The sequence below is a fragment of the Mus musculus genome, chromosome X (assembly GCF_000001635.26).
Source record: "Mus musculus strain C57BL/6J chromosome X, GRCm38.p6 C57BL/6J".
NCBI lineage: Eukaryota > Metazoa > Chordata > Mammalia > Rodentia > Muridae > Mus > Mus musculus.
In genome coordinates, this window is record NC_000086.7 from 35,969,591 (window position 1) to 35,997,496 (window position 27,906).

The 27,906-nt window shown below is 40.3% G+C and overlaps 1 protein-coding gene across 4 annotated transcripts in view; it reads left to right on the top strand.

Annotated features, from left to right (window-relative positions):
* Positions 1 to 27,906, top strand: part of Dock11 (dedicator of cytokinesis 11) — a 189,300-nt gene that overhangs the window by 82,320 nt on the left and 79,074 nt on the right. For all 4 annotated transcript variants that reach the window (XM_006541408.4, XM_006541406.4, XM_006541407.4 and 1 more), the window contains exons 12-23: positions 447 to 659; positions 6,457 to 6,579; positions 7,897 to 7,979; positions 10,717 to 10,839; positions 11,025 to 11,101; positions 12,845 to 13,029; positions 13,117 to 13,182; positions 15,210 to 15,302; positions 17,903 to 18,026; positions 23,443 to 23,564; positions 24,008 to 24,094; positions 24,834 to 24,923. In XM_006541408.4, the coding sequence (XP_006541471.1) occupies positions 447 to 659; positions 6,457 to 6,579; positions 7,897 to 7,979; positions 10,717 to 10,839; positions 11,025 to 11,101; positions 12,845 to 13,029; positions 13,117 to 13,182; positions 15,210 to 15,302; positions 17,903 to 18,026; positions 23,443 to 23,564; positions 24,008 to 24,094; positions 24,834 to 24,923 (1,386 nt within the window). The remainder of the gene's footprint in view (positions 1 to 446; positions 660 to 6,456; positions 6,580 to 7,896; positions 7,980 to 10,716; positions 10,840 to 11,024; positions 11,102 to 12,844; positions 13,030 to 13,116; positions 13,183 to 15,209; positions 15,303 to 17,902; positions 18,027 to 23,442; positions 23,565 to 24,007; positions 24,095 to 24,833; positions 24,924 to 27,906) is intronic.

Genomic DNA, 27,906 nt, shown 5'->3' on the forward strand with positions numbered 1-27,906 from the left:
TTGTATAGTCTAGTACATTGCAGTATACCAGAAAGTAATTGTTTTCTAATCTATAAGTTAGCAATTTTTGGAGTCATATCAGTAAATGTATAGAGATATAAGTTTTATTTGTAGATCAATTTTTCTTTAGGTGAAACTTTTGAATCCTGTTCATCTTTTTAAAACTATAACTTGTTAATTTTTGTGAATTCATACCTTGGAAATTTATACCTGACAAAATTAACTTTTTATCTTAATTTAAAAATTAAAATTAAAATTAAAAGTCTTATTTCTGAATGCCTCTCCTGTTATTCGATGCATAACAAGCATAATGCACTTTTAATTAACTAAATACTAAACTCAGAAGATAACACAATAAACTCAAACTTGAAGGGAAAAAAAACCCGCATTATGCAACTTTTCTCCAAAAGTCTTAGTTTTAAAATGCCAACTGTCTTCATTCCTAGGTTGAGCCCTTTTTCATCAACCTCGCCTTATTTGATGTAAAGAACAATTGTAAAATTTCAGCAGACTTTCATGTAGATTTGAACCCACCCTCTGTCCGTGAAATGCTGTGGGGTACCTCGACCCAACTGTCCAATGATGGGAATGCAAAGGGCTTTTCACCTGAGTCTCTCATCCATGGAATTGCTGAGTCTCAGTTATGCTACATAAAGCAGGTGAGTGTTGATCAGTTTGCAGCAACTTCAGAACAAGAGAGAGAAGCGCCTTTCCTTATTTTCTCGTTTCAGGCAATTGTCTTATAGCATTCCACCTTTTAGAAGGTCTGTCTACAAATGGTCTTTTGCTGACTGAGGTTGGCAATGGGAAATGAAAAGCGATGAACATGTTAGTCACATTTTGGCAGAGTGACATTTTTAGGTAGAACCATGGTAGGAAATCCAATGGGAATATTTTGGGAAGTCCAATGCAAATGTAGCGCCAGATATACACATGTGAATACATGTACACATGTACACACACACATACCTCCTCTGCATAAGTGCCAAAACATTGGGAATTTTAGGGTCAGATATTATGTTCATTGCTATAGGTTTTTTAAGGACTCTGGGTCTGTGATAGCTTTTCCATAGATTAAAATCCATGTAGCCTCTTTGCTTGTTCTTTAGATAATAGTTGCCAGATACAGGAACATTCACCAACAATGGGAAAAGCTCACAAAAGAGAAGTTGACAAAGTACAGCATTCTTAATTAGTATATGAGAACCCGATATTGAATTCTATGTTTCTAGTTTCCAACATAATGTCGAATAAGTATTCTTAAGTCTGTTTATTGTATTATTTCAAAATATTGGATGTTGAGATAGGAACTTCAGTGGATCAGGTGATTGATCGGGTGGCATTCAGTAATCTACATCAAGAAGAAAGTTATCATTGTTGTTATTTTGGTATTGAGATGAAGTTGTATTGATCCAGGCTGGTCTGGAATGCCTGGACTAAAGATATTCTCCTGCCTTAGCCTTCTGAGTAGCTGGACCTACAGGTTTAGGCCACCATACCTAATCTCAACACTTAAAAAAAATGTCCTTTCTGTGCTAACATTTCCACTGGGGTCTTGCATAATCAAAATAGTTTTGTGGCATGACATAAGTGTTATTCCTTCACAGGCAAGCAAATTGACGATTGGGGGTTGGGTAAGCTGTCCATCATGACATAGCTAAGAGTGCTAAAGATAGGATTTGAACCTATATCTGAAAGATCTCAAGCAACAGTATTAGAAAGAATGCCATGTAACTAAGTTGTATGACATGTACCATCACCACAAGCACTGCTGGATCCTGGGAATTGTATTAGGAGTGGAGTGAGGATGTTGATATATTCTTTAGAAGAAGGTGGCAGTGAAATGGCTAGGAGTCACCCCGGTGAAAAAGAATTAAACCAGAGCCTTTGGCACAGAGGACCAAAGTCTCAGCCAACAACGGGCTTTCTTTAGTAACTTTCTACATCAAGGGACAGGGAGATGCTAGACAGTTATGGGGTCACATGCAGAACCCCAAAGGGTGTGCCCTACCCCTGCATTGTAGCCCTTGTCAGTAAAAACAAAATGGACTTCTAGGAGCTGGGGAGATGGCTCACCGTGTAAGTACCTGCTGCTCAAGTGTGAGGACCAGAACAGATCTCTAAATATGCATATAAGCCAGGAAGGCTTAGTGGTCTTTCTATAATCCCAGCACACAGACAAAGGATCTCAGAGACAGAGATAGGATATTCTGGAGCAAGATGACTATCCAGGCTAGTCAACATGGTAAGCTCTAGGTTCACTTAGAGACCCTTCCTCAGTGTTTAAAATGGAAAGCCACTGAGGAAGGCAACTGGTGTCAACCTTGGGTTCCCACATGCACACACATAACACATGTGTATCGTACATTCTAAGGAACACATACATCTTCACACACCACATACATACATATAGATAATAAATGAACCTCTGTGTGCCTCACTACCCTCTCCTCTAAAGTGAGAGCAGTGACACTCCTACTTCCCATGGCCATAATGGGGGTTAGACAAGATGTACTATCCCTAGAAAGCACTCTGCAACAGGCACACCCACCTTGTTCCATGCAACACCTTTTCTCAACTCAGTGTGCCTGTTATGGGTATCTAAGTGAGCTTAGATAAAGGAGGGAAAACATGTGCTTTTATCAATTGCCAAGAATTATTAAAATATAACATTCATTGCTGGCTTTAGTGTGGATAAATTCCAAGGTGGCTGGAATGGGAAATAATAGGTACTCAGAGAAAGGTAGCAATACCAATGGTCAGTTTGACTATTCTAACCTGTCCACATCATGTGACATACTGGTGCATGGACCATTTGGAAGCCGAGGATGCAATCTTCTTCACTGTCCCCTTACTATATAAGTATCTCTGAGCCTCTGTTTCTGAATCCTTTAAATGTGTACATAACTAGTGGCTTCACTACTACTCAGTAGGGAGAAGAAAATAATCTATGAGAAGTAGAGGGAGAGAGGGATTTGGGAGGGAGAGAGGAGGGAGAGGGAAAGAGTAGCTAGTTCAGATATGGGAGAAAATGGGGGAGGAAGTACAGAGGGTCAGGAATTTGAAAATAGGTGTGTAGCAGTGGGGGAGGGGGAACTGGGGGGTAGCCACTAGAAAGTCCCAGATGCAAGGGACCCAAGAGGTTCTCAGGACCCAACAGGGAGGACTTTAGCCTAAATACCCAACAAAGGGGAGATAGAACCTGTAGAGATCATATCTAGTGGATAGGTACAGCCCCCAGTTGAGGGATGGAGCCACCCACCCAACTCAAAAATATTAATCCAGAATTCCTGCTGTCAAAAGAAAATGCAGGGACAAAGAGTGGAGCGGAGACTGAAGGAAAGGCCATCCAGAAACTGCTCCACCTAGGGATCCATCCCATCTGCAGATACCAAATGGGGAACCCCTTGGTCCTGTGGAGGCTTGATGACCCAGAATAAGGGAACTCTAGGCCTCTGAGGCAGGAGTGGTTGGGTGGGTGAGAGAGCACCCTCGTAGAGGCAGGGGGAGGGAGGGGGCTTGTGGATGGGAAACTGAGAAGGGAGATAACATTTGAAATGTAAATAAATAAAATAACCAATTAAAACATGTTGAAAATGAAAGTGCAGTAAGATAAAGCATACAGTTAGGCATAGTTATGCATAAATTATTTGACATGAATTAGACTTAATTGGGCATGATAGTATATACCAGCTGCTTGAGCCTGGGAACTCCAGGCCAGCTTAGCCAACATAGCAAGATGGGTATGTGGCGAGAAGAGAGGGAGGAAGGAAGAATTGGAAGGAGGGAGGGAGGGAGGGAGGAAGGGAGGGAGGGAGGAAGGGAGGAAAGAATTGGTCAAGTCAGGTAAGAAGAAAGAGATGGTAAGGAAGAGAAATGGAGAAGGGAAGGGAAGGAGAAAAATTGGAAGGAGAGGAAATGTTAAAAATGGGAAGGGAAGAAAAACTGAAAATGAAGCATTTAGGAAATCCAAGAAATTAAACTGGACAAATAAATTCAAATGGGAAGCCACTATAAACGCCTAAGACTTGAATGTTGCAGGTGTAGCTTTTTGGAATGTATTAACAGACTACTATTTCCATCAGCCAGAAGGCTAAGGAATGTCATCAGATAGCACCTGAAGCCTCTACAGAGCTTTCTTTCAAGTAATCTACCTAGCTGATGACTTTACGGATGGATTTGAAAAGTGCCTTGATTTATAAATTCCTTTGTTCTATATCTGTAAAAATTTCTCAACACAGTTACCACATTGGAACATGGGATTTTGGGTAACGTGAATCTGTGTTAGCAGGCCATGATTGCCCATGTTTGGCTCCAGAATCAACTGTCTCTTATGCCCCTAAAATAAAAACAATAATCAAAATAGAAAGGACTGAATGCAAGTTTCAGTTCTGAGCACACACCTTCTGCAGTTGCAGCATGTCAATCTATTAGCCCAGCTAAAGAGCAAATGTCTTTCCAGCAATACCAGAAACCAGGTTCTGTGACTATGGTATAGTTTGATAGGCCACCCTAGTGATAATCAGACACCTAATATGTGTTATTGCATCACCCCATGTAAGAAACTTCTGATAACAATATTATTCTCAGTCCCATCACTTCATAGGACCTGAGATGTAGAAACCCGAGATGTAGGAATGGCCAAGCCAGAAATGAACCCAAGCAGTCTAACTCCTCAACCATATTTTTACCTTGTTCCATGTTTGTTTGTGCTTGTTGCTTGGTAATCCATCATCCAGACTTGCCATAAATTCTTTGAATTGGCTGGGGAGGAGACACTGCTAACCCCTCACACTGTTTTATGCTGTGCTTTGTCAAATTTTGAAGCTTCAGTTTAGAACTCATGAGGTAATATGTCTGCAATGCTTTGAAAACTAGAAAGCAATATTAACAAAGTTGGTAATACACCAAGTAGGAAAAGAAAACTTGGTAAAGACCCACTGATGGGTTATTTTATACAAATTCATTTGATGTTCCTTCAAGTATGCGACAAAAACCACTGACACAATATTTAGAGAATTTCTCTCTCTCTCTCTCTCTCTCTCTCTCTCTCTCTCTCTCTCTTTCTCTTTTTGGAAAGACAAAAGATGGTATGGTTATTCTACACACATTCAAATAAAATGATGTCACTTTGGCTGTATCCACATGGGTGCCCTTAAAGAGAGGATGGAGACACTAGGCAAGTTCTAGAGCCTCTGCTGCTTCTTTTTACTTTGACAGCACCAAAGCTTTTAAACTGCAGAGTTTTCCATAAGATGGTTTGTGTGTGTGTGTGTGTGTGTGTGTGTGTGTGTGTGTGTATTGCCTGTATGGGTCCATGTGAGTATATGTATATAAATGTGCATGCAGGTGTGGAGGGCAGAGTTCAACAATAGTATCTTCCTCAGTCACTCTTTACCTTCTTTTTTCTTTTTTTTTTTTTTGAAGAAATTTAATTTTTCATTTATTTATTTACTTGGCTTTAATCATGTGTATGTCAAAGTATGCATATATGGACAAATGTGTGTGAATGTCTACAGAGGCCAGAAGACTGTTAGGCTCCTAGACCTGGAGATACAGGTGTTTGTTAGCCCCACCCCCAACATGGGGGCTGGGAACTGAGAACTGAACTCTTGGCCTTTGCAAAAGGCAACTTTCTAGTTTCCTCCACTTTTTAAATTTTATTTATTTTATTTATTTTTGAGCCAGCATCTCTCGGTGAATCTGGATCTCTTGCATCCAGCTGGACTGGTTGACCAGTAAACTCCAGGGATTTACCCGTTTTCTCCCTAGCACTGGGATTACAGGCCGACTGCTGGCTTTCTGTGACTGCCAAACTCAGGTGCTCACGCTTGTGTGTCAAATGCTTGATCACCCCGCCAATTTTCTCAGCCCCAGATGGTGAGTTTTTGTGTTAGGGAAGCAGTGGAAGTGTGTTCTTCCTTCTTCACTGTATTCAGTATGAATTGTGAGCGAATTGCTTGGTAGATCTAGCTACTTGGGAGACACGGTATCTTTAGTATATACCAATTAAACCAAACGATGTCTATTGTGTTCATTAGGTCTAAGAACTCACCTTGCAAAACAGCCACGGAGAAGGAGCTTGGATGCATAGGGTGACACTAATGACGAAATAGGAACTGCATTTGGAAGCTTTGGAATCTGTAGCAAAAGCAGCCAGCACTACCCTGTGGATAGGGTGGGGCGCACCGAGGGTACCAGTGCTTCAGCATTCAGGTGGCAGGGGCAGGACGGTTGCTTCAACTTCTAACCTAGCATGGGCTATGTATAGCTAGACTGTCTCAAAAGCAGAAAGCACCCCAAACAACAAAAATGTTCTACCTCTTCCTGGAATCCTGGACATGATCCTATGTTGAATATCAACATTCTGTACTCTCCACACTACAAGATATCAGTTGCCAAACAGCCATATGTATGTTACATAAAAATATCTAACAGAAGTCATTTTCCCCCTAGGGAATCTTCTCAGTGACGAACCCACATCCTGAAATTTTCCTAGTTGTGAGAATTGAAAAGGTGCTGCAGGGAAACATCACACACTGTGCAGAACCCTACATCAAAAACTCAGATCCGATAAAGGTAATTGAAAATTGGTACATATTCCTGCTCAATAGAGAACTCACCCTTTTCTGGTATTTTAAAATAGCATTGTCAGAGACCTTTGTGATGAAAAATGATCTTCTCTGAGGACTTTTTACATTGTCTACTATGGAAAACTGTACCTATATCCACTCCAAGGAGTTTATTATCAATGTATTGACTTCAAAGGGCTGCTGTTCACTGTGGTCCATCTCACTCTTTATACTATTTCAGTGTGATTTCTTTCATGATGTGTTCACATAGTACATGGTAGGGATTTTCCATTTTCTTTTTCCTGAATGTTCTTAAATGGCAAAATTAAAAGTTTGCCATTTTTATCATTATCAAAATCCTTAAATCATGACATCTGACTGGTTAGAAACTGAATCCTGTCCTCTCGTGTAATAAATGAGAAATCTGAGACCTAGGGAAGGGAAGGATTTGTGGAGCAATTAATTCATACAACCATAGTTATTGTGCAATTTAAGAGTCATCAATCTATTGAATGTTAGATTTTACTGTGCTCACGTAATATTTATTAAGAGGAAGATGCTGAGGAGGCATGACTAATAGGTGGGGGACTTTATTTGCAGTGTACACAAAAGCCTTTAGCATTTTGTATCCCCAGGGATAAGCATCCAGCCAGTGCTTCGACGCCTATTTAGGCCTTATAGGCAGCTTATCCTCTTTGTCATCTCTCATTGCCTGTTCAAACAGCAGCTGCTGCCCACATGAGACTAATTGCATTGACTCTTGTCACTTGTGCCTTATCTTGGGAGTAGAAGGTCAACTGTATCTAGAACAAACTTCCCCTGTGAATAATGAGTATCTGCCAGCAGCGTGGAAGGAAATACACGTTAACACTACTCAAAGTGTTCCTAGCAGAAGTCTGTGGTACAAAGGAGTCCAATATCTCATTAGTCTGTCTTCTGAAATGAAGAAAAGAGTTGTTAGGGAGAAAACAACATACCTTTAAGAATTACTTTTTTGGCTAGGGATATGGCTCAGTGGTAGAGTATAAGGCTGTTGCTTTGATCTCCAGCATAAAATACATACGCGCACACACACACACACACACACAGAGACAGAGACAGACAGAGAGACTGAGAGACAGAGACAGACAGAGAGATAGAATCTAAAAAGAAATGCTTTAGTTTTAGCCTTGAAAATGGGTAGCAAAGATATATTTTAATATTTATTTATAGCTGTTTCCTTCCAGGATTTTTGGTGTGTTATAATGATGAATTGGGGGGAGGTTTAAAGATGAATCCATGGCATATCGAACAAATCTAAACTCATCTTTTTTTCTGACCATAGACAGCCCAGAAGGTACACAGGACAGCTAAACAAGTGTGTAGTCGCCTTGGACAATACAGAATGCCATTTGCTTGGGCAGCCAGGTTCGTGTAAATGCAATCCTGACCCTTCTATTTTTAGTTCTCTTAAATTGGGGACCAATGTCCTTACCAGCAATTCAGTGGTCCATTTCTGGCAGGCTATTAGTTGTGTCTTGGGACACTTGGGATGGAAAGCTTCTTCAGACTTTGCTATGCATCTAAGACCTACTTCCAAAACTCTGCCTGTGTGATGGGAAATTTCTTTTGGTTTGGGTTAATCTGATGGACACTATTTAATCTTTTATTTTAACACAGCTCATTGCTAAAGTGATAGAATTTTCCCTAAAGAACTAGATTATACAACAAATTATGTACAATATGTCCAGTTTTTCAGAGTTGGCTGAATTTATGGCTTTAAAACCTATCGGCTGGGCAGTGGTGGCACACGCCTTTAATCCCATCACTTGGGAGGCAGAGGCAGGCAGATTTCTGAGTTCAAGGATAGCCTGGTCTACAGAGTAAGTTCCAGGATAGTCTGGGCTATACAGAGAAACCCTGTCTTGAAAATCAAACCAAAACAAAAATATATCAGAATCATTCTGGGAAAAATGTACTAAAAATTTTGATGGCAAAGAATACAGTCATGAAGTGCAAACTTATAATTAATAGATTTTCTGGTGAATCCTGTGGGAATCATGCTTTTGGAAACATACATTTTCTATGATTCTTATGTTATAGTAGCTTATGACAGTGTTTTATCCAAATCTTGCAAATCTACAGGCAATGAGGATTTGAAGCCTGTTTCTTGTTTATCCCCACTTTGAAGTGTAAATTCATCAGCTGGTTTGTGGTACAGCCTGTACAACTGACTGGAAGTTCTTGGGAAAGGGCATCATGTTCTGAATAATTCAATCAACTATGTTCTCTGGGTGCTAGGGAATAGCACAGGGTAGGAGAGTTGAAGTGAATCAACCCTTCTGTCACTATAGCCATTTCATTTGGGGTAAGGATCTCAAAATATATCATGTGCTAATAAATGACAAGGCACTATTTTCCTTGTTTCTCATACTAGTAAAACAAATGATTGCCTAGGATAGGTGACTGGCAAAAACTAATGCAGGCTGGTATTCTAGAAGGGAAATTGTGGCTTATAAAATATACACATATACTTAATTGTATCTACCTTAAAAGTCCATTTCTGCTGCTACTACTCTTTATTATTAATAATAATAAAGTTTAACTCTGTCCAGAACACTCACTTATCTAAGTACTTAATGCATATTTTGTTTACATATTTTTTAATACATTTTTTTGCCTTGTAACTCCACTTACTCTAGAGCTCACTATTATGTCGACCAGGCTGTCTTTGAACTTGCAGCAATTTCATGCCCTTGTCTTGAGAATGCTGTTATCACAGCCATTCACTCCTATGCTGGGCCTAATATATAAATATATATTTAAGAGATGGGTACCACTGCCCCATCTTTGAGATGAGGAAATGGAGACACAGACGGAAAGGATAAAGAAAATGAAACCCACATCTAAACTTTAGACCATGTAGCAGAGTGGATATCAGCATATGGGCTATCCCACATTAGCACTGATTCTAGACCACTGTGGCAGTCTCCTGCTCTTAGGCAGTTACAGACACTGCCTGTTGCTCTTTTGCCAGGTGAGTTAATTCATTCTGAAAACTTCAGAGAGAAACTCTGATCCCCCCAGTTCTAGTGAGGCATTATGCTGCTTTCTCCTGCCTGGATTTTTTTTCCCATCAGCTGCAGTATCGGGATTTACTAAGTCTTGTCCAGGACATTTAAAAAGCGTATGATAAGCCCCTGTTACTAGAAATAAATATTTTAAAGCAGGAGCAATGGGCTTTGCTGAGGAGTGTCGGGTTTCTGGCTATTGCTACTTCCAGTGCATTAGGGGCTCCTATATTACTTTCCATTTTAGCAGCAAAATAGCTGCTTAAAATGGTAGAAGAGGCTGGGTGTGGTGGTGCACACATCTTTAATACCAGCACTTAGGAAGTAGAGGGAGGAGGCAGACAGATCTTTAAGTTCAAGGCCAGCCTGTTTCAGACCAGCCAAGGCTACCAAGTGAAACCCTGTCTCAAAAAAAAAAAAAAAAAAAAAAAAGAGTTGGGGAAAGCCTCTCAAAATCATATGATTATATATGTAGTAAACTTTATATAAAATTATGTTTAGGAGCCAATGTAATTTTTAATTTTTATCAGTTTTATGGAGATAAAATGAATTATATATATATCCACATTAATAAATTTTCACAAATACAACGACCACTTTAACAATGACTGGTACAATATAGACAGAAAGGTTCCTCATGGCCCTGTCTAGGCACCCAGGCAACCATCCATCTGATTATCATTGGATAAAATTTTGTCTCTCCTGAACTCATCATTAAAGTGGAATCCTGCAGCATATGTTCCTGGGATTGGTTATGTGTACTCAGTATGCTTTTGAGATTCGTTCCTGTTGTGTAGAATTCCTTTTGGGTGGCATTCCACTGCATAATATGCCAGTTTGTTCATTCATTTACTGGATCAACTTCTGATGTATTACCAGTTTGGAGTAAATTTTCTGTGAGCATCCAGGTAGCATGTGGAACCATGCCCAGAACTACAATGGCATTGCTGTAGGGTAGGTGGTGTGTGCTTCACTTTGTGAGACCCCACCAGAGCACTGTCATGCATGTTTACAGTTTCGCATTCACACAGGTACAAGTTGAGTTTATTGGTACTTCAAATTTTGTCTTAAAAGCCTTTCTGTTGCTGTTCTAGACCCATTTTCAAAGATGTTCAGGGCTCTCTGGATCTGGATGGGAGATTTTCCCCTTTGTATAAACAAGACAGTAGCAAGCTTTCAAATGAAGATATTCTCAAGTTGCTCTCAGAATACAAAAAGTAAGTGTGTGACATTGTTATACTAAATGAAAGGAATGGATAAATTAATGAATTTCTAAAGTACTAAATATGAGTTATATATGGGCAAAATTGAATACTTAAAAATTTGAGATTGGAATTCAGGTAACCAATGCATGTAACAGTCATCATACTTTACCTCTAAACTATTATTGATTTCTACCTAGGCCAGAGAAGACAAAATTGCAGATTATCCCTGGACAGCTGAGTATCACAGTGGAATGTGTTCCTGTAGATTTACCAAGTAAGGATGTATTACATACAATACAATTGACAATTGTAATCAGAACTTGAGTATCTATCAACAGTTTACTGCAGGTTTGCACAGAGTTTTAATTTCCTAGGGCTTTGCGGACCAGCAAGGGAAGGAGCTAGCTAGCAAAGGATGTTTGGGGTCATATGTTGCAGACTGAGGACATCCTATATATTGTAAAAACCTTGAGATAGAAGCATTCTTAATTTGTATGAATAGAGAGGAAGTTGGTGTGGCTCCGTGGTAGGATGTGGTGGGAACAATGGAACAGGAAATGGTAGTAGAAAAAGAATATACAGAATTATATAGAGTGGTAACCCCTTAGATCTGTATTTTATTTTAAGTACACTGAGAAATCACTAAAGGATTGCACCCAGGGAACAATACCCAATGTGCATTTAAAAATATATAAGAGTGAAATAGATATTTTTTCCATAAAAAGAATCATTGAAGGGAATAGAGAAATGGCCCAGTAGTTACTGCTCTTCCAGAGGACCCAAATTTAGGTCCCGCCACCTATATTTGGCTGCTCACAACCACTTGTAACTCCAGCTTTAGGAAATCTGACAACCTAGCCTCTGCAGGCACCTAAACACATGAATACGTGCACGCGCACGCACACACACACACACACACACAGTCAAGGAAATCTTTAATAAGATAATTGAAATATAGGCAGGAGTTGATGCATATGCACACAGATTTTTTTTTTACAATGTTCTTTAACTTAGAGGGAACTTGGAAGCTAACAGAATCAAGACTGTCAGTGTGCTTCGAGGACTTATTGCACAGCATTACCATAAAACTGGATGCAATGATTGAAATTGGTGTTTATAATTTGTTCAATGAGATATCAGATAAACTATCAAGATTGAGTTGTGTACACACCCTGAGACTTTAACTTTGCTGTGTAAAAATGTGCATAGAGAGGAGACTAGAAGACAACACAGGCAAATATCCATGCTAGTTATCTGTGGTAGTACAATGCAATGACTGATTGCCATTGTAAATCTTTAATTTGTGCCTCCAGAGGTTCTATTATTAGCATGCATTGTTTTAGTAATCAGAAAAAAAAACCCAACTATAACAAAAATGCTGTGTCCTTAGGCTCAGTTTAGCCTGGGTCTTCCTTCCACCCACATGACTGGACAATAAAGAAAGGGTCGTATGGCTCTTGACCTCTCCTACAATGGCAGCTTCAGAAACACATATGGTTCAATTGCTCAGACATTTTGTGTGTTTTATTTTATTATGGTAACACATCATAAGGTCTATAATTTCAAAAGAAACTTCCATTATTTTGTAGTGAAAATTTGCACCTGCACCAAGTTACCTTTTTAAAAGTGATTCGCCATGAGCTAATTGGAAGCATAAATTTTCTCTCATTGCTTTCCCGGATACCAATAAAAACTTGCAGCGAAAGCTAAAATTGCAGCCACAGGAGGGAAAATGCAGTGGGTTTCTTCGCAGAGTTTGAATTTGTCCAAATTATGATGTGTTATATTTGGCAAATCATTCAGTGTTGAGAATGAAATCACAACCCATGTCTGGTGTAAAGGGTAAAATCAGCACTCACTATGTCCTTTTAGGGTTCTTAAAGTTGTTTAACTTTTTGTCACCAACTAAGAATTCTGTTTTGAAATCATTCTTTGCAAACACAGCCCGTGTATTTCTAGAAATGCAGGAACGTGTTAATGACTGTTAAGTTACATGCTTATTTGTGTCCTACCATAGATTGTATTACCTCTTCATATGTGCCCCTGAAGCCTTTTGAAAAGAATTGTCAGAATATTACTGTGGAGGTTGAAGAGTTTGTTCCAGAAATGACAAAATATTGTTATCCATTCACTATTTACAAAAATCATCTGTATGTATATCCCTTGCAATTAAAATATGACAGCCAGAAATCGTTTGCCAAGGTAAGAAAAGTATACATTCTTGGAGCGTGCCATATTATTGATCATCTGCTCACTGCGTGACTCACTTTGGCTGATTAATGATTTTAGGCTAGGAACATTGCTGTCTGTGTGGAATTCCGGGATTCGGATGAAAGTGACGCGTCTGCGCTAAAGGTTTGTTTATGGTGGTGATCTGTGTGTCTTTTTGGAAAAGATTGTGGAGATGAAAATTTAGTACTTGATGGTGTCATGCTGTAAGCTTAATGTCTTTGTATTTCAACAAGAAAATATGCTGGAGTGGCAAAGATAATATTTCATTTCCTACTATTACATGTGAACTAAAGGGTTTGTTTAAATGATCTATAGTCAAAGGTAGTGTAGATATGAGCTGAGAAGATGGGCAAATGTGGGCTGGGGATGTTTATCTATATGATGGTCCTGCTCTGTAGTATTTGCCTAGCATGTACAAGGCCCTGGGTTCCATCTTGAACATGAGAAAGTGGATGAGGTTCCCTTATTCCCTTTTGACATTTATTCCACTTGAATTTGCATTGCTTAGAGGTCCAATCACAAGGTCATTTTTTTAAATGACTAAATAGTTTATAATGTTTCCTTCAGGAGGCCTTATAGTGTTACTATTAGGAGACCTTCAACTCCTTTCTCTTTGAAACCTGAACAGGCTTGTTGAGCTACAGGAGCACAGCATGATGGCTTTGATCTGAGCTAGGACTTTTGCTCCACAACTGGCCAAACAGTGCCTCCAAACTTGGCACTGTGATCTCTCCAAGGCAGAGTCTCAGTAGCATGCAGTGCAGCCATGAATACCCATTATGATGCAGTGCCTTTATGGTTTTACTATAAACTTCTTCTTCTTCTTGAGCCCAGTGATCAGAAACCTGAGACAGAAGCCCCAAACAATGCAGCCATCACAAAGTGTGTATATGGTTCCGTGCTTCTAGCTTGAATCTAAAGCAGTCATACTGTAACCCACTAGAGAAAGATACCCCAGCACTCCCAACTAAATGGTCGAATATTGTACTGCCCCTGTGTTTGAAAGGCGCTCCCTCTCTCCCAAAGAGAACATTAAATTCAATTAAGGATTAGCTGGCTCAAATGCAGTGGAATTTTTCCTCCCTCTGCTTGTCTCTTCAGTAGGGATGAGAACAACCAGTTCCCTTTCCTCCTTAAAATATCCTTTGAGTATCATGTAGAAACCCTTAGGTTACTTCTCAGCAGTTCTTGGAAAAAAAAAAAAAAAGAGCCTTGACAACTGTATTTCCGGAGAATTGGCTGTGGACTTGTGGAGTCTCAATTTCCTTTCTTAGCCTCCTGGAGGCTCACTCCACAGTAAGAGTGGAGCAGTTAGTAACTTGGCATGCTGGCTCTGTATTCATCCCTGAGCTTATTGGGCCAATGGACGTAAAAGTAAATCAGAGTGGTCGTGAAATGGGAGCATTCCAAGGAACCATAGAAAGCCTTACATGTGATGCCACAAAACAAGTGATTTTAAAAAAAAATGTGCCTTATAAAGTGGTAGGTTAAAAAAGGTAAGAGAAGCTGGGCACACCTGTAATGTCAGCACCTGAAAGACAGAGGCAGGTATGCTTGCAGATTTCTGAATTCGTGATGAGCCTGGTTTTCATAGTGAGTTCCAGGCCAGCCAGGGCTACATAGTGAAACTCTGTCTCAAGAAGCAAACAAACAAGCAAAGCTTTATGATGTAAGAGAACAGTAAGCTTATCTGTCTGTAGCTTAATAGCCATTTGATTTTTTTAATTTTTAGGTTGTTTGTTTTTTTAAAAAACACACCTTAAAAAAAAAAAAAAGCACTCAACCAGGAACATCCAAAACGAAAACTTGCAAAGGTCCAGCTATCTGTCCTGAAGAGCTAGAAGATTTTAGAGAGCATCTCTCTCCTAAAGGGGAAAATATCTGCAGCATCCCACTGTCAGCTAGTTTGGAGAGCATCCTTTTGGTGGCCAGATGTTGGAAAGTGTTCTGTAGCCAGCTGAGTTAGGAACTCTCTGGAGTGCTGTCTGCAGACACTGCTTTTAAGTGCGCGGGCACTTTCAGGCTTATGATAGCAGCTGAGTGGACTCACCCACACCCCTACTCTCACTGCTTCCAAATGTATGTGGGTCGGTAACATCGTGTTAAAAGACCTGGGTTAGGAATGGTGACTCTGTTCCTATCTTTTACAGTGCATTTACGGAAAACCAGCAGGGTCTGTTTTTACCACAAATGCTTATGCTGTGGTCTCGCATCACAACCAAAATCCGGAGTTCTATGATGAGGTAAAACCCTGACATTTCAGTATTTACAAAATTCAGTGCTTGCTAATTCCTTTCTTTCTTTCTTTCTTTTTTTTTTTTTTTTAAATTTCAAGCCATTCATTTGCCCATGCAATCCCTGAATGTTTTGTCCCATGAAAATTGAAAATGTCACATTGAAAGGAAGGGCTCATGCCCTCATGATAGCCTATGATGACAGGGTGAGATTTACTTACAATATGAAAGACTTCTCTGGTTATGATGATAATACACAAATCTCAAACAGGACCTGCAACTCTGGCCCTCAACATTTTTCTCAGACTGGCTCTGTTTCAATGAGGAAGTCACCGTTGCTTTTGGGGGTCACCATTTCTTCAGCATTCAAACAAATCCAGAGCCAGGCCTGGTGCAGTTGGCCTGGAATCTTGGCTGTTCTGGAGTATTATACGTTCAAGGCTTGTCTGTGCAACTTAATTGGGGGTATCTCAAAATGAGCATTAAAAGGGAAATATAAGCCAATCGTGGTTATTCACCTGTAATCCCAACATTTGAAATGATGAAACAGGAGGGTCCAAAGTTCAGGGTCATTCTCAGTGGCATAGCAAGCTTGAGGCTGGCCTGCGCTTTATGAAAATGTGTCCCAATACTTATTGAAAACAGATCTGGGGATGTAGTTCTCAGGTAATGAATTTCTCTAGTATACACAAGGCCCTAAGATCAAGTCCCAGGACCAGAAATTAAATAATTAACTACATAAATGTGGGTGTAGCCAATGAAATGAGAAAAGAGACTACCAGGAAAGAGGAAAGGGGTGTTGAGGAGGAGGGAAGGGGGATGGGCAATAGTGAATACCTGTGAATGAAGTCAAAATGAGGCTAAGGGGATAGGGGTGATGGGAGAAAGATAGAAGGCAGGCAGCAGGGACATAGTGGTGGACATGGGGAGCTATACAAAAATTGTCTTTGAAAGTGCCATAGTAAAACTTAATACTTCAAAGTGCTGCTAATTTTAAAACAGAAACAAAATTCACTACATCCAGACTAGCTTTCCTGAAGGCACAGCCAGCTCTTTCCTCCTATGGTTTTAACTGGTAAGGGCCAGCTTGTTTATAAGTGAAGCACTGGAGGGAGAAAACTGTACAGCTGGGTGTCAAAGTCCCACTTGCTGCCCTGTCCACCTTGTTGGATGGGATATAAAGAAAAGTGCTGTGGCCTGGTGTTCCCTTCTACTCTCTCTGGTTTATTCTTTTCTCTTTGTATTGCCCAGTGTGGCTAGTCACAACCTCATCTAGCCTCTGTGTATTTGCTTATCCAACTCCACAGGCTGCTTTTGATTCCTAGTATTTGCATGAGGCCTGAATGAGCATCCTGAACCAGATGCTCTGCTCTGCCTAGGCCCTGAAGTCTCCATTCTTGGCTTGGTCTGAAACCATCCCTCCTGCTGTCAGGATTTCTCTTGATCCACCTGCTTTTGTAAAGACCCTCCTGCCCCAGCTCTGGGCCCCACACATTCTTTTTTCAATGTACTTCCCCTGGTTTCTTGGGGAGTGGAGAAGGAATTAATAATGTCTTACATTTTTGCTACCCGGGGGTGGGGGGAGAGTATGCCCATGTTTATGTGCAGTAGAGCATTTGATGCCCAGATGGTCTGGATGCTGTGAACAGGCATATTCGATAATGAATATACCTATAACAGACCTTGGTGATAATACTCCCAACCATGGCCTTGTATGCACGATAATTGGACCAAATGTCCATCGACATACTGTTGCCTCTCTATAGCTAATACCAACCAGTGCAGTGATCTGAACATAATAAATGTGACATGATTATTTTCAGAGTGTCTGAAATAATAGATTTTTTTCTATTCATTCACTGTATATTGACTAGGAAAGACAGAGAACAGTTATTTTCATATGTATCTGTATGGATATGGGCTTATGTATCAAATTTAAATTTTTGGTTTTTACTTGCTAATAGGAGACATAAGCATACAATTGGTTTCTAATTAGGAAATTACTTGAGAATGAGTCTTATAAGCATCTTTTGAACCTAATTTTTGGAGTCATATGTGACATCTTTTTGTCTGTTCAAGAACAAAGTTCCATTTTTTTTTCTAGAGAAAATTTTATGACTTTGATTTTGAGGGTACTGAATGCAATGGTGGATATTTGCATATTATTTGTAAGATTTTAATTTTTCCATGCACAGAGGAATAACAACTTAGGTAATATAACTTTTCATATTCAATGTTCATTTTAAATAGATTGCACTGAGTTATGTCATCTCTGGCCATGAGGATGTGGTTTTTAATCTACTGTTTTATAAAATTCTGCTTTAAAGTGGAAGGTGGGAGATTCCATTGAACCATACAGAAAGAAGTATTAAATCAACAAAAGTTTTAAATCCCTACAACTTAGGAGGATAGTACTGTCAAACTGAAACTGACCAGAAAAAATATCTGAAGTAGATTGAAATGATTCCTGCTATTTGGCCACTTGGCTTATCCTTCAGGGGGTAGTTCTGGAACAGTATAGTGAAACTGAGCCGCATGTCTGACAGCCCAACCTAAAAGCTAAAACAAAGCAAAACAAAATGTTGTATGTGCTGTCTCTGCCATTGCAGATCAAAATTGAGCTTCCCATTCACCTGCACCAGAAGCATCACCTGCTTTTTACTTTTTATCATGTGAGTTGTGAAATCAACACAAAAGGAACAACCAAAAAGCAAGACACAGTGGAAACTCCAGGTATGTGTGCTGCTTCTGTGTGTGTGTGTGTGTGTGTGTATGTGTGTGTGTGTGTGGTACTGGGGATCAGACCCAGGGTCATATAATCTTTCTCTAGTTGTCATTTCACCAAGTTGTCAACTGCTTCACTCTTTGACCAAAAATTATATTTCTGAGTTCTATAGTTCATTGCTAAGCCAAACACATTGGTGTATACCTGTAGTCACAACTACTTATGAGGCTAAAAGTAAAGTATTGCTGGAACCCAGGAGTTGAAGAGCAGCCTGCGCAGCAAAACACGTTTCATCTGAAAGCAGTTCATTGACAAAAGACAAACTATACATTGATTTTTATTATCATGCATATCAAATATCTTTGTCCAGACAAAGTTCTTTAAGCAACATCAAGTAACAGTGCTGTTCTTGGGGAGAAACACATATTACAATACAGTATTGTTATTTCTTTTATGGAGAATTGCCCAGCAACTAGAATTTTCCAGTTCTGCTTATTGAGGAAGAGAAAAGTAAGCCCAGAGCCAGGGACATCTGTGAGCTGGAGGGAGACTGGGGACTGCCTGTTGCTAATGAGAACAGATTTAATGAAGTTGAATAAGCTTTAGCAGTGAGGCACCAGTTCTGATTCCATGTCATGAAAGCTTTAAATAAACCAGTAGAAGACAGCTTTAGGAGACCATCCAAGGACTGTGAGCATAGCTTGTGTCATTTCCACTTTACGAATGTCATCTGCCTCAGGATGCATTCATTCAGCAGATATTTATGCATATTTTTGTGAACTATATCAGTAGATACTACAGAGAATGTAGTAAAAAATGCAATTATCGAGCTTGTCTTAGAGTTAATATTGATATGATAAAATAACATGATCACAAAAGCAACTTGAAGAGGAAACGGTTTATTTCGTTTTGTAGCTTGTAGTCCTTCATGAAGGGAAGACAGGGCAGGAACTGAGAGTAGGAACCTGGAGGCAGGAACTGAGGCAAAGACCACAGAGGGGTACTGGGGGCAGAAACTGACTCGAAGGCCACAAAAGGGGACTGCTTAGTGGCTTGTTCCTCATGGCTTGCTCAGCCTGCTTTCTTATAGGACTCAGGACCACCAGCCTAGGGATGGCACCACCAACAGTGACCTGAACCCTCACCCCATCAATCATTAATCAAAAAAAAAAGTTTGATAGACATGCCTATAGGTCAGTCTTATGGAGGCAATCTTAAAATTGACAGTGAGTCCTTCCCAAATGTCTCTATGTCAAGTTGACAGAAAAACCAACCAGGTCAGAGGTCATCATCATTGAGCATATAACCTAGTCAAATTCATGGATCCTATGTAGACAAGTCTATCTAATATAAGATAGATAATAGTGAGCACTGGAAAGGTTGTGACACGTGAACACAGATGAGTGAGTGATTCAGCTAGTGGAGGGACAAGTGGTTGTGACTCAGGCAGGCTCTCAGGATGGCATTGAATGAAGTCTTAAAGGAAGGGATTGAGCTTAGAGTGCTATGATGGTAGGACGGTGGAGTATTCTGAGTTGAAGGAACAGCTTGTACAGAGTCAGAATATTAAGGGGATATGGACAGAAATCTATATGTACTTAACAAACATAAGACCCCAGGATGCTGGGCAGGGAACCACAGGATGTGGTTGAAAAGCATTGTGGCAAACTCTTGAATGCCAGGCTGCGGATCTAACTTGGTTTTATTACCAGTGTGGGACTATTGAAAGGTTACTAACACCAGTGTGAGCTCTTTGGGAGAAAAATGGGCCAGGAAGCAAAGTAAAGGGCAGTGTGAGGTAGAGCAGGAAGAAGGAAGGAAGGACAGAAGGATACAGGTTGGAGACCTATTTAAAAGGTTATATAAAGGAAGAGGGTAAACTATGACCATATCAGGAAGGAAGAATACAGAAAAGGAACGACAAGTTTGAAGGCTTGTATCTGTAACAGAACCAGACAGAACTGTAAGGACCCAGGAGTCTGTGGCAGGAGGATTGCCGTGAGATTAATGCTAGGCTATGCTATAGTATGAACTTGTCTTTAAAAAAAAAAAAAGGCAAAGAAAAAATTTTAAGGTTTATGTCCTCTCAGTAAAAACCTGTGTGGGTTCCTTATGAATATATTCAACCATAAGTGGATGAGAATATTATTTTGTATGTGTGTATATATTCGCTGTGTATGAACACCTACATGCATCAAGCCACAAGGCAGTCTCCAGTGTCGTCCTTAGGTGCTGCCCAGTCTTATTGAGACAGGGTCTCTCAGTGCCCTGGAACTTGGTAAGTAGGCTGGGCTAGCTGCTGAGCAAACCCTTGCGATTCATCTGTCTCCACAAGCGCCCTGAGCTGGTAATTGCATATCACACCACAGTTGGCTTTTTAAAAGATTTGTGCTGAAGTTTGAATGCATGACCTCATGCTTGCATAGCAAGCACTTTACCAACTGAGCTCTCTCCCCAGCCCCTGTAAATGTTATTCTTAAAAATTGCGTCTGAAGCTGAGTGTGGTGGCATATGTTTTTAATCCCAATATTTGGGAGACAGAGGCAGGTGGATCTCTTGTGAGTTTGAGGCCAGCTTGAGCTACTGGCTAATTCCAGGATAGCCAGGACTCTGGAGACAGACAAATAAAAGTAAATAAATAAAATTAAATAAATAAATAAATAAATAAAATATAAAAATGAAAAAATGCATCTTTACTAAGTGCATATATGCTCTCCCCTCTTGTTAACTAATTAGTGAAATAAAACATTTACATAGCATTTACATTCCAGCAGATATATACAGGAGGATGTATGTAGGGTACATGTTGTCAATACTATGCCATTTTTATAGGTAAACTAAACATACACAAGTTTTAGTGTCTCTGAGATGAATTCCCAGGGATGACAGTATATTGTACCTGGCAAATAGCTGACTAATTGCTAGATGATTGAGAGGAACCATTGATGTTTCAAAATCAGGTGATCACAAAGAAGATACAGCAGTCTGTGGCAGGCTCAGGACTGGTGTGTTTGAGGAGCTAGTGAGATCTCTCTCGGCGGGATACCATCAGGCAGCCGGGCTCATTAAAACTCCACTTAGAGTAGGAGCCTGGGGAAATGAGATGAAAGCAGACAGAACTGTAAGAATCCATGCAAGTACTTTCCACCTGAGTGATAAATTGCAGTTTTCTCATCCAAATCCTAGCTAGAAATGGGCAAGGTGTTCAGTGAAGCATGAGGTGGTGATTCTTCATGTCACTCATCAATTCGAACTGTCCTCCCTTTAAGTGGCTTCCCACCTTTGAGCCAGATGGCATGCTAGAGAGCATACCTTTTCAGCTTCCAAGTGCTGCCTCTGAGTTTCAACTAAGGGAAACACTTGGCCATGCTCTGATAATTCACAGTGCAAAAGTGTCACCTAAGCAGAATCAGGCAGACAGAAACTGGATTGATGGTTTCTTGGGGTAGGAAGAAAAAGACAGTTGGAGTGACGTGTTAGAGTTTCTTTTTTGGAGCAATGAAAAAATTCCATAATTCCTTTTAAATGGAGCAACTGCAAATACATGGAAAAGCTTACATAGAGTATACCTCATAAAAACTCCATGAGGAGAAGTGTTGTCTAAGAACAAGAAATAGGGTTTTCTCATTTCTAGTTTGGGAGTTCGTGACACCCCACCCCCATTGCTCAAATTTTCACTTTTACAGCATCAACAGCATCATCTCTTTGTTTTTCATCTTTTAAATTTTCTTTTATTTTTGAGATGATAATTACTCCCTCACTCTATCTTTCATATTCATGGCCTCTTTTTTTATTAATTGTTGTTACATGCATATATGTATATACATTCCTAAATAATATAACCTGCTCAGTCCAATGTTACTTATGTGTTTGTATACTTGCCATTTACATATATATATATATATATATATATATATATATATATATATAAACCTGCTCAGTCCAATGTTACTTTTGTGTGTGTATACTTGTCATATTCATATATATATATATATATATATACATACATACATACATTCACACACACAATTGTGTGTGTATGTGTGTGTGCATATCTTAAGGGCTGACCATTTGGTATTTAATAACCACTTGTTGTGCTATGTTCCCTGGGGAAGACTATTTCTTCCTCCCTCAGCATTCCTTAGCTGCTATAGTCCTTTGTGTAGGACTGGGGCCTCCTGGGCTTCCTGACATTGTCATTGTTAGTGGTGCTTCTGCACACATCACTTTCCTGCTTTTTCTGAGAGCAGAGGTCTGGGGAAAGCATTTTTGAAGTGGCACCGAGAAGATGCTCTTCAGACATGATACAGTGTCTGTTAAAGCCATTCACTCTACTGAGAGAAGGCCATGTTGGTTATGGTTGTCTTCTAAGAGCAAAAAGCATTTGCCAAATTAGACATGTACATGAAAGCACTGTAACCAGATTTGTGTTGACTTCTGAGTTCACAGTATAAACACACACATGCACATACGTGCATAGGCATTCATGCAAAGGATTTTAAAGACTTAGAAAGCAGTGGATTTCCAAAGTGCTCTTCAGCCAACACCCCGTTTCATTTGCCAGAAGTCCATCAAGAGCAAGGTTGGGTTTTTTTTAATTCTTTTATATTTTATAGCTAAATAATAAACACTCAAAGCCCAGAGTAATCTGTATAATGGAAAGACTGACACGACATGACAGAACTTGAGCAACACAGATGGCTCTGGTTAGTATAGCAAAACATAATGAGTTTTCTAATAGAAAGCCAAGATCCCCCTTTGGGGGTAGAAGTGTTAAGAAATGTAGAGATGGCAGGAAATCTCTCAGTGGACTGAAGTCATAAACACTGTTGCCTGGCTGTGTTCTCATTCTACTCCTTGACCTCCAGGCAGGAAACCTCTGCCTATCTAAATGATTGACTCTTTTACTACCTTGGATCAAATGTAGACTGTAACCTTGATTTATGAACTTAATTTTTCCATACTCCAATACCCCAGGGTTCCCATAAGAAGTTTTAGAAGACATGATTGCTGTCGGTGGTGGTGTCAACTCTAAATAGAAGGATAGATAAGGGGGATTTGAACCTTCTAAAACATGAGTCTACCCAAGCAGCCCCCAACAGTGACATTGAGGCATATTTGAGACAGTTAAAGATTTTCATCAATTATCTAAGGCCGGTCCCTCAATTCTAACTGAAAGGGCTATGTTGCTCCCGTGTTTATTGCCAAAGATAAGAAGCTAATAACTTTTTAGTGGGTAGGCTGGGTTAGGAAATGATCCAAATGCATTGTTCCTTCCCTGCACCACAGTTGCCTGACACCTGGGTTCCCACATACAGATCCCTGGAAACATCACCATCCTGCCTGCTTCCCCAGCTTGCAGACATTTGTGTAGCTAATTGTATTTGCAATTTCATTTCTTACGGTTGATTATTTTTTTGGCAGTGGGATTTGCCTGGGTACCTTTGCTGAAGGATGGGAGGGTCATCACATTGGAGCAGCAGCTGCCAGTCTCAGCCAATCTTCCTCCAGGCTACTTGAATGTGAATGATGCTGAATCAAGAAGGGTAGGGGAATATCTGCATTTGGGAATTAGTCCTGTTTTATATATTTAAAAGTAGAATGCTGTTGTTATAGGATGGGAAAGGAATACTCAAAGTATGGTCTGAAGGCTGGTCCTCCTTCACAATTAAGTTAAGCGGGAAAGGCTGTTCTGTATTTACAGTTGATGATTTCAGTATCTTTTAAAACTGGATTTGGGGTATGACTTTAAAAAACCTCATATATTTAACTAATTCATTTTATGATAATTATGTAAATCTGGAGAGGATTGGAAATCCACAATTCTTTAGGACATGTTTATTCTAAAGGGCACTTATTTTCTCCAGTATTTCCTTTGGATGAACCTAATACATTCCTTTTTGAAATCTCTTAAAATGCATGGGTGATATTGTAGGTTGTCATGTATCTCTCTCTGTCATATATATGCTCATGGCTGTATTTTCTCCAGCAATCAAATGCGGATATCAAGTGGGTAGATGGTGCAAAGCCTTTGCTGAAGATTAAGACCCACTTAGAATCAACCATTTATACTCAGGTACGTTACAGCACCGAAATTTCTCATCTGAGTACTGGACTATATTTCCTCATTAAACTGGACTACTTTTAATCTCCCACTGCCTTGGAGAAATTGTACTTTAAAATGAGGGCATGTAAAAGCTATCATCATCATTTTAAACATGAAAAAAAATTAAACCTAAGTTAGGAGAAATAGCTTCCCTGAGACACAAAATAATAATAATGAGTGCTAGTTCAAAATACATATTGTGCTTTTCCACGTCCTGATGTGACCCATATTGTACAGACTTCATGAGACAATTGAATTTCCCAGCAGAGTGTCATGGTAAAACTGGGTACTGAATACCAGAAATGACTGGCCAGAGAAATTCCTGGTGCTACATTTTCTTCACCTGTCATTTCAGAGCTCTGTTCCTGGTCATTTCATTGATATACAGAAGCAAGTCAATTGGATAGAATACATTATTTCTGTTTTGTTTTGTTTTTGTTTTGAAGCCTTAAATAAGTGCTTACCTGGTTGGGCATGTTTGGCAATTTCCTGTGTGTTCAGGTACACCCCATGTTCACCTGGCTGTGGTGCTTTATATGAAGGTCAAGAGGACGTCAAGGGCATAAGTTGGCATAGATGGCTCGGGGGTCCAGGTGGTAGAATACCTAGCTAGATAGGCCTTCAGGATGCTGGATCGGGGAGAGCTGGGGAGCCTGTGCTTGACAATAATGAATCAAATTTCACAAGGCTGTTTCCATCTGTGTTCCAGGATCTGCATGTGCACAAATTCTTCCATCATTGCCAGCTGATTCAGTCGGGCTCAAAAGAAGTTCCAGGGGAACTCATTAAATATTTAAAGGTAAACGAACAGGTTCTGCAAAAGGTTTTTTTTTTTTTGTGCCTTTCTGCTGCTACAGTTTTGACGTGGGATACAAGTACCAGGCAAACACCTGAAAACACTTTGGGCCTTAGGAGGGCACTTTCTCCTTTTACTTTTCCATCAACTGGCTGTTCAGAAGCAGGCAGGCAGCACGGCTGCATTCAGGAGAAAATGTTCGAGCCAAAATTTGACATCATGGTTTAGAAACCTCTGATTTTATTGCAGAACTGGCTTTAGCGGGAGGGGGTATCTCGGCTCTTCCTGCTAACTACCACTAAAAGAAGAGCATGTTGTAGTGGGGGAAGGGGCAGAAAGAATAAAAAGAGGTTTCCTTATAATAAAATGTGAAATGGCCCTGTGTCTATTAGTGGGAGAATAGACTGTCATAAGGGCCCACTAAAACTAAAGCTAGAAACATTGTCTGCACGCATGTAGCGCAGGGGAGGGACTCTTAAGGGTACCATACTGTAGCAGCCAGAGAACCTAATGTTAGGCTTATTTCCTCTGTGTGGGGATTGTGGGGTGCATCCTAGGACCTGCCTGGCCGCAGTTGTTTCTTTCCATGACTTTGTTAGTGAGCTTGGCCGTGGAGAATATGAGGCACTTTTATTTGAAGACTACAGGATCTCCCTTTACCCATTGGCTGCTGCCTAACAGTAATCTAAGGAACCCTGCCTTGCCGAGAGCCAGTGTGCTGTGACATAGAGCCGATGGGTCTGAAATCATAATCGGATTTTGCGCTGCAGCTCTGTCATTCACTAGGCCTGTAATTAACCTTTACCAAGTCACGGCACTTCTCTCAGCCGGCACATGGGGATAAGAGTAATTAATGCCCACTGCTTGTGAGGCTTGACGAAGACACCTCATCTTCTGGGTCCGGATTGTTCATGACACACTAACTTCGGAGTGCTTCCTGGGAAGCCCACATCAGGGATCTAAGCAAAGAAAACAGAATCTTACTAAAGACCTTCATGTGTTGTGGAGGGAATGAACACAGAAACGAGCAAGTAAAGATGCCACCTCAGATGATTATAGATGCTATATAGAGAGCAGTTCTTAACCTGTGAGCTGCGACCCCTTGGGGGGGGGGGTGTTCCACATCAGATACCCTGCATATCAGATATTAACATTACGATTCATAACAGTAGCAAAATTACAGTTAATGAAGTAGCAACAAAAACAATTTTCAGGCTGCGGATCACCACAGCATGAGGAACTGTATTAAAGGGTCACAGCATTAGGAAGGTTGAGAGCCGCTGCTATAGGGAGACAGGAATGTGGTAGATTTTCTGTCTTACTAGAGAGGATGCCTCTGGCAAAGTGATATTTGACCAGCTACTTAAAGGACGAGGGCAGCCGAGTGTCTGGCTGGGGAAGAGCTGGGAACAGTTAGTACAGAGACCCCGAGGAGCTTGGTTTGATGTATTGTGGAGGAGGAAGGACTGTGATATGGCTGCTGGTATGAGGTTGGGAAGGCATGCCCTCAGGGTATCTGGGGAGCCTCTGAGGCTAGTGAGGAGAGGTTTGTTGTTGTTGTTGTTGTTGTTGTTGTTGTTGCAAGTCAAATAGCAAGTCTTGCAGGAGTTGGACAGAGAGAGGCATAATGTGCCTTTGATTCTTGTGCTGTTTTGAGGGGTATTAAACCCAGGACCTCATGCTTGCCAGGTACTTAAACACCCTACCATGCAGCTACGGCCTCCCTTTCTGGCATTTTGTATATGTGTACGTTCGTGTGTGGGGGTACCTGTGTGTGTAAGCATGAGTGTGCAACATGTATGTACATGGATGTGAAGGCCAGAGGTCCATCTTAGGTTCTGTTTCTCCGGAGCTGTCTACCTTGGTTTTGAAGACAGACTCTCTCACTGGCCTTGAGCCCACCAAGGAGACTAGTGCAGGCCAGCAAGCCCCAGGGATCTGCCTGTGGCTGCATCTTCTCTACCCGTGGAATCACAAGCCGGCAACACCATACTCAGATTTTTAATGCTCGTGCTAGAGATCAAAATCAGGTCTTCATGCTTGACTGGCAAGCACCTTACCCGCTGAGCTATCTCCTCGGACCTGTATTTTATTTTTCTAAAGATATTTTTGTTAAGTTGCCCAGGTTGGTCTTTAACTCACTATATAGCCCAGGTAGGCTGTGAACTGCCAGTAGTCCTGCTTTACCCTCCCAAACTGCACTGAACCAGACTGGACTGCGGCTATAAATCAGAGCTACTAGGTCAGGCTTGACTTTAGTTTTTATAGTACTATTTTATAGTACTATTCTGCCTACCGCATTAAAAAAATGTTTAATTTTCATTCAAGAGAGACAGTCAATCAGTAGTGACTCTGGGCCTTAGCATTAAGGACTATAATAGTAATGTAACTTTCCTTTTTTTTCTAATTTTTTATTGTCATGTAAGTTTCAAATCCAGTTCGTAGTACTATCTAGGAATACTGCAGCTATATGGATGGACAGTTTATCTGTTAAACTCATTGATCATCCTTTGGAGGGATCTCTGTGAGAATTTTCACAGAGTGGTGTTAGATACATCATTTTCAAATACTGGTATTCTTCAAATGGAACAAAATGTATTTGTTTTTGAGGGTGTGGAATGACAAGAGTTATACAATGCACATACGCCCTCTGGTGGCCATAAGTGAAATAGCATGCAATTGCAGAAATAGTGCAGAAAAGGGTTATACAGAAGTATCTTTTTGAGGATGAGAAGTCTTAAGTAAAGGTGATTTGTCCACAGAGGTCCAGCTACTTGTTAGCTGAGCCGAGCCTGTGACACATCTCTTGATGCCTAGTCCTATGAGCATCCCAGTCAACTTTTTTATCTGTTATCCCTGTAAATGGCAGTTGAGCTTTGTTATGTATGTAGTTCCTATAGAGCTTGCATAGAGGATGACTTAGAGACATTGTCAGCATGGATATTACAGCCTAAGCAATGACAGTGCAGAAAGTAAGTTAGCTAGC